General features: G+C 41.4%; 1 protein-coding gene across 1 annotated transcript; it reads right to left on the bottom strand.

The window, feature by feature from the left end:
• Positions 1–2985: 2985 nt before the first annotated feature.
• LOC308090957 (E3 ubiquitin-protein ligase TRIM21-like) lies at positions 2986–4125 on the bottom strand (the record flags this gene model as incomplete). The annotated part of the gene is made up of 1 exon (XM_080436229.1): positions 2986–4125. One exon carries the CDS (start codon positions 4123–4125, stop codon positions 2986–2988), a length of 1140 nt encoding a protein of 379 aa, XP_080292355.1.
• Between the last annotated feature and the right edge of the window lie 3798 nt (positions 4126–7923).

Raw genomic sequence — 7923 nt, 5'->3', positions numbered from 1 at the left:
CTAGCATCCCTTTTCTGAGGAGAACTTTAGCCAAAAACAGCCGATCTACAAGCTCACAACGCCTCGCGCTGCGAGGCGTTGTGAGCTTGTAGATCGGCTGTTTTTGTCATTCATCAGCTTTTCATTCATCAGCCCCATCAGAAACACCGTTTTATACAATATAGAGGGGGGTCCCTGCTTCATCTCTCTCTCAGCTAGGGGGGTCCTTGGCCCTGGAAACGTTGACGACCCCTGATTTAGTGCAATCTGGGAGAACTCGTCGTCAAATAAAAAAAGGAAAAACAGCGCCCCCAGCGTTTTTCACTTTTGCATTTGACTCTGAAGTTCTCCAGTAGAAGCCATTTAAAAAGACATACATCATAAATGTATTTTTTAAAATAAATGTATGTCCATTCAAAAAAACATTAAATATGATAATCTTATTTTGAAGGCAACCCGGAAACCTTATTATGTGATAGCTCAGGAACCGGAAGTCTTGTGTTGGATAAAGGAACGCAGCTCATGTATTGTCAGTAGGCCACTCCCCCTCCCTGGACGCACCGAGGAGGCGGAGCTGCAAAGGGGAGAGCCGCCTCTTTCTTTGGGGTTTCGACCAGGTGGGCGTGGTTTTTTGAGCCATCATGGTGATCAGTTCCACAGATAAATATTGTGGAAAAAATAGCAGATCTACAAGCTCACATTAGTTGTCTATTGTCTAAATTAGTTGTTCAATAATAGCAGATCTAAATAGCAGATCTACAAATAAATAGCAGATCTACAAATAAATAGCAGATCTACAAAACATCATGTGGGGACCTCCCCCCCCCCCCCTCCCCAGGGGGTCCAGACCCACGGGTTGAGAACCACTGGGTTGGGTTTAAGCATTTAACCACGCCCACCTGGGCGAAACACCAAAGAAAGACTCACCACTCTCCACTTTACTTCCTGTATCTGCGTGAAGTGGGCGTGTCTGTGTGCGTGCATGCATGTGCGTGCATGCGTGTGTGTGTGTGCGTGTGTGTGCGTGTGCGTGTGTGACTGTGTGTGTGTGTGTGTGTGTGTGTGTGTTGTGTGTGTGTGTGTGTGTGTGTGTGTGTGTGTGTGTGTGTGTGTGTGTGTGTGTGTGTGTGTGTGTGTGTGTGTGTGTGTGTGTGTGTGTCGTGTGTGTACGCCTTTTCAGGAGACCGGAAGCACAGTTGAAGTCTGTTATTATCCAATGGAAGAAGTGAACCATTCTTTATATTTATAATAATTATTATGATTATAAGAAGAAGAAGAATTATTACAGCTTCTGAACCATTATTTTATTATAATAACAATAATAATAATAATAATAATAATAATAATAATAATAATAATAATTATTATTATTATTGTTATTATTATTATTATTATTATTATTATTATTATTATTATTATTATTATTATTATTATTATTATAGCTTCTGAACCAGATCACTGAACTAAAAATTGGACCCGATCGTCACAAGCTGAGGTGTAAAGTAACTAAATACATTTATTCAAGTACTGTACTTTGTACATTTTTGAATTCCGGAGTTTTACTTTTACAAAGCATTTCTACATTGCAGTATTGATACTTTTTACTTAAAGGAGGAGTTCATCCAAAAAATGACTTATTTTCTATTAATTACACACCCCATGAAGCCTTGAATTCATGGATTTATTTTTGTTTTTGTGGCATTCCTAAGCCAATAATTTGATGACCACCGGGTGTGTATCCGGTAGGAGACACGAATAATCTACTTTGTGTCTCCTACCGGATACATTAGCCGGTAGGAGACGGGAATCAAATTATTGGTTTTAGGAATGCCACAAAAAACAAAAATAAATCCATGGATTCAAGGCTTCATGGAGTGTGCAATTGATGGAAAATAAGTAATTTTTTGGGTGAACTACTCCTTTAAGTAAAAAAAAAGTAACTAGTACTTTTTCCACCACTGGTGTCACAAAAAACATACAATATGAATATTCCCAACATTTTTGACACTAAAATGTTTTTTTTTTCCAGAGACAAATAGGAGAAAATCTACTTTATTATTATTGACCTTTCTCTGTCCCTGCAGCACACTCTCGCGGGGATCTATAACACCAGTAAACATAGGGACGTTCGCGAGATTTGCCGTCAGATGCCCACTTAGGAGACCATTTGTAGGATTTGTACCATGTCGCCCTCTAGTGGCTCCAACAGGGATAGTGTATCTTCATAAAATTAACCATCTTTGGTTATAGTATATCTATGTGTCGCATCACGACTCATTGTGAGCTTGTAGATCTGCTATTTTCAAATTGCCAAAATATATATAGGGATGAAGTGATTAATGTATGTTTTTGTAATGATAATCAAAACCTACAAAGTAACTAGTAACTGAAGTTTTGGGCGGAACATTCGGAGTAAATAGCTGATCTACAAGCTCACAAGCTCTGTTGTGAGCTTGTAGATCTGCTATTTTCAGCGACACATTGTGAGCTCGTAGATGGGCTTCTTACAGGCAAAGAGGTTTGGTGTAGAGGGGAAAAAAGAGCAGACCAAGTACAGAGCCGCAAAGGTCACATTTACTATAGGCAAATATAAGTATAGAGGTTAAATGGTTAAATGTCTGAAAAGTATCTTTTTTTTAAGGCCGATGCAAACCTCTAAAGTTTGTAAAGATAAACGTTAAAATGAATCCAACATATACAAATAAAATATCATATTTACACAAATAAACAAACATTCATTTACACAACACTGAGTCAAACACGTCTATGAAGCTATGTTTGAAATCTAGATGGTTTATTCATAAGTTTATGCACTATTCTAAACTATTTTTTTTACTATTGTTTTTCTCTACATGTTTTCAATGTCTTCTGCCTATAATGACATTGTCTGATTTACTGACTATTTAAACTCCAGGCTGTTCTTCTTCATGTTGACAGGAGAGCTGATCAGAGGAGCAGAGTTTCTACCATTATTAATATTTATTGGAGGGAACAAATGCTTTTTCTTCATTTTGAAGATGGAGGGAACATGTTCCCACTGTCCTCCCCGAGCTCAGTGTCCATGTTGACAGGAGAGATGATCAGAGGAGCAGAGTTTCTACCACCATCATTATTACATGGACTGAAGAATGGAAAGAGTTTCTCAGTGAAGGTGCAGCCAGTGAAAGTATAGAGATGAGCTCTGGTCTCCACATCATAAAAGGAGACCAGACCCTCCTCATAATCCACAAACACTCCCACTTTCTGGACCTCCTCTCTTACAGGGAGGAGGACACCAGGGTCAACATGAGGCCAGTACTCATTTCCATTCCACAACCCTATAGTCCAGTAACCATTGTTGGGTCTCAGTATGTTTTCACTTTTCCTGTTGACGGACTCTCTGGCCACTCCTAAACACCACTTAGTCTTCCCTGTAACCTGAACCTCATAGTAAAACCTTCCTGAGGAGAAGCTTTGTTTTCCTAAGACATTGACATACAGAGAGAATCTTTCTTTGTTGTCAGGGAGATTCTTCTTTACGTTTCCTTGACTTACTTGTTTTCCATCCTCAGACAGGATGAGCCAGGGATTTGCTGTATCAGGGTCCAGAATTACATCCACCTCATATTGCTGGATCCTCCTCAGCTCAGCATCACAGAGCTTCCTCTTCATCTCTTGACTGAGTGTCTTTTCCAGCTTAGCCACAGCTGTCCTCACTGTCCCCACAAGTGAAGACTGATGCACATTGACCTTTGTCCAGTCCTTGGTGGGTTTCCACCCAGAGTTTATGGATGGTAAGTTGTGGAGGAGGTCATGATGGTCTTCAGTGTGTGAGAGCTGTTTCAGCTCAGAGCTTCTCTTCTCTAATTGAGTGACTTCCTGTTGCAGCTCATTAATATAGCCTTCAGCCTGTTTCTCTGTTGTTTTCTGCTTCTCTTCAATCACATCAATGAGCTCAGCCTGGCTTCTCTCAATACAGCTGATCAGAGCAGTGAAGACCTGCACACTGACGGCTATCACTGTATCTGCATCTTTCCTGCTGAGCTCTACTGAGCGTTTGACCTCCTGAATCTTCAGTCGTCTTTCCTGGATCATCTGCTGAACTTCAGCCTCTGTCTTTTCTTCATATTCTTCTTTCAACTTGTGAATCCTGAACTGATCGGCCATCATTGAAAGAACTTTATTAACTGAGAATTCTTGATTCTTAGAGAATGTTTTATTGCACAGTGGACACTTACACACATCATTAGTGTCCCAGTAACGTGTGATACAGGCTTTGCAGTTGTTGTGTCCACATGGAGTGGTGATTGGATCAGTGAACACGTCCATACAGATAGAACACAGGAAGTGATCTTCAGAGACGGGAATGCTGGCAGACGCCATTTCTACACACCGAGAATAAAAGTGAAAGTGTGAAACACTGGAAATATATTCACTGACTGAAATGCTTTGGGAGCTCAACTCAAGCTAGCTGGTTACGTCCAACCAATGTCCGCTGCAATGGTGTTCTATTAGAACTTAGATACGATGATGTTTGTCGCTGAGAAGCTAGAGGTGATTTCGATGATACACAGGGACACAGAATAGCCAATAAGAGGCTGAAGAGGTCTGCGGTTCCAGAGATCTTTAATGACACTGATTGAGATTGAATGGACGTTATGAGCTTCCGTTCGTAGGACACCAGTATCGTAAACCGCTTGTGCGTCGTCTTATATCTCCCGTCTTGTAAGATGCCCTGTCATCCCTCTGATGTCGCTCTGTCCCGGCATATCCCGTATATGGAGTTTCCAAAGTAGCTACGCCCAAATATGGTGTATAGTGTATATGACGTCAGATCTAAGTGCCACTTCATGAGGCCAGTCCCCAATTGGTCAGCCGCCTCAGCCTGCTCCATATATGGTTCTCCCAGACACCACGACCATGTATGGTTTTCACTAGAGACCGAAGTCGCCCAAACTCCATACTTGGTAGTTGTTATTCTAGAGCTCCATATAGGAGTCGACTTTATTTGATTGCGCCTGAAACCATGACAACACGATATTGAGGTTAGACAACATTCTCCATATTTGGGCGTAGGTTTGGAACTCCTTTCATTGATTGATTGATTGATTGAAATTGTTATTAGGCAAAAGAATGTAAAACAACACAGTTACATTTATAATGCTTTTGTCTAAAAGGTCCGGCCAAAAAAGTCCTTGCGGGCTTGTTTCCGTTGGGGTCCTTGAATTAATTTCATAGACATATATAGTAGCAACCAAACAGTTCAAAAATCAACAAAAGAATACAGAGGAAAAAATATATACCACTATGTACAAAAAAGGCATGAGGAAAAAAAAAAGATATGTACAAAAAAAGGGGAGGGGGGGGGTCGTCTGTCTACAGGGAAACTGGTACTAGCTCCTCTTTAGGCCTCCAGAAAGATGAGTTTTTAGGGCTGTTTTGAATTGTTTTGAATTTTCCAGCGAACTGCATTTTTTGAGGGATGGGGTTAGACTATTCCATTCCTTGGTGGCTGTGCTATAGAAGGAGAATTTGCCCATGTTTGTTTTATGGGTGGGTGGTACCAGATTGTTGTTTACGCTCCCTCTAGTTTCGTGGCTGTGGGTGTCACTAACTTTTTCGAGGTATTTATACAGATATGCGGGTATAGGGGGCATTTCGGGCAAATCTGCATTTATAATTTTGAAGACCAGACCCATTTTTAGTTGTTTAACCCTGTCTTCCACCCTGAGCCAGCCTAGGCTGGCAAAGTGAGTGGGAGAGAGGTGGGTCATGGGCCCCAGTCCGAGAAGTAGTCGGATCAGTTTGTTTTGGGAGGTTTGAAGCTTAGTCTTCAGTGACACTGAGGTGTTGGAACATGGCTATGGCTGAGTCATACTGTAGTGACATGAGTGCAGTGGTGGAAAGTAACTAAGTACATGTACTCAAGTACTGTACTTAAGTACAATTTTGAGGTATTTTTTGGGCGGTGAAACCGCCCCTATAAGTGAGATTTGGAAAAATGTACATTTTCCTGCGCTGTGATCTGGGCCCAGGAAATTTGTAGAATTATCCTGCGCTGTGATTGGCCAATCACAGTCTATTCAGGACTGTGATTGGCCAGTGTCACATGACACATGTGCATAGCCCTATATAAGGAACCATAACTTGAAAAAAACCAAACATTTGTTTTTTTCAAGTTATGGTTTCGTCCATCATAAAGAGTGTTTCAATAAATGTATTTATCTTTTGTACATGATTGGTTGACTCCATTCAGTATTGTGATTAGCTAGCAAGACACCGCCCACTTCACACAGGGTGTGATTTTTACTTTACTGGAGTATTTCCAATTTTCAGTACTTTTACTTCTACTCCACTACATCTCAAATATTGTACTTTTACTCCACTACAATTATATGAAAACTTTGGTTACTTTGTAGATTTGTATTATTACAAAACGTACATTAACCACTTCAGCCTTACAATTCGGCAATTTGAAAATAGCCGATCTACAAGCTCGTCGCAATTTGACACATTGTGAGCTTGAAGATCTGCTATTTTCAAAAGCCTTTTTATTAATTTGAAAACTTGTGAAATGGGACATTCTGCATAATGACAGAATGTCATGTCGCCCTCTAGTGGCTCCAACAGGGATGGTGTATCTTCATAAAATTAACCATCTTTGGTTATAGTGGCCCTCATTTATCAACCGAGCGTATAAACCGGCGTATATTTTTCCATATATTCGGCCGTACACCAACGTCGAAGTCACATTTATCAACGAATCCTACACAGCCGATCCGAGCGTACATTTGGTCCCAGCCTTGATAAATGTCCCGTCTGAAACCGAGCGTTATTTAAATAACACGCCCTTAAATATTCTGGAAACACCCCGATTTTACGACATGAAGAACCGAAAAGAAAGAGTTTCGCCGGCTCGCCTCGCCTCGCTGCCTGTCAAGTCACACACACGCACACTCACACGCACACCCCTCTCTCTCTCTCTCTCTCTCTCTCTCTCTCTCTCTCTCTCTCTTTCTCACACACACACACACACACACACACACACACACACACACACACACACACACACACACACACACACACACGCACACACACGCCCAACTGTGTCTTTCATGTAATCCGTAGCGGTACCATCTTTGTTGTAGGCTTGTAGCCTACATGAATGACATTATGATACTAATCACATCGCCATGAATGGAATACGTTTGTATATTAATTTATTTAACCCATACCGAGCAGTGCTTGTTCAAGTTACATTAAAATAAAGCAGTCAAACTCGGGCGGGCGGCAGTGATCCCGACCCGTGCCGCCACGTTAATAAGACATTGGAGAGTCGGGTTTATATCCTTAACCCAGCCAGGTTGTAGTCTTCATAACTCTCTAAGACATAAACTCCATACCATAGGACAAGCTACTGTAAGTTTGTACACCTCACTGTCCATGAAAAGATGTTCGGGAGTCCCGAAAATGCGCTCGCAGAAGCGCTTTGAAAATAGCAGATCTACAAGCTCACAACGCTTCGCAATGCGAGCCGTTGTGAGCTTGCAGATCTGCTATTTTAAAATAGCCAATGCAGCCAGGTCTGCAAGCTTAACCGAATGACTGTTAAAGCAGTTTGTTTAAATTACTTTATAAAATGTTATATTTTCACAGGGATTATTTATTGGTGTAGATATACATTTAGGAGTGGATTATGTGTCCAGATGCCTGTCAGACAGTCAGACAATGCTGCTCCGCAGGTCTAGAATGGAATAAACGGGCGCAGCCAAAGTCAACAACTGGTCTCTACCAGACGTGAGATCTCAGCGTACCGTAGGCTGAAGCCCACGTCAGGATATATTGATAAATGCCAAAAGGTGCGGTGATCTCGCCGTACGCCCATTATTTGGGCTGCGCCGCGTTGATAAATGAGGGCCACTATATCTATATGTCGCATCACGACTCATTGTGAGCTTGTAGATC

This window comes from Gymnoscopelus braueri (genome assembly GCF_963280865.1).
Source record: "Gymnoscopelus braueri genome assembly, chromosome: 8".
Lineage (NCBI taxonomy): Eukaryota > Metazoa > Chordata > Actinopteri > Myctophiformes > Myctophidae > Gymnoscopelus > Gymnoscopelus braueri.
Note: the sequence above shows the minus strand (reverse complement) of the source record. Positions and strands in the feature narration are given on the sequence as shown.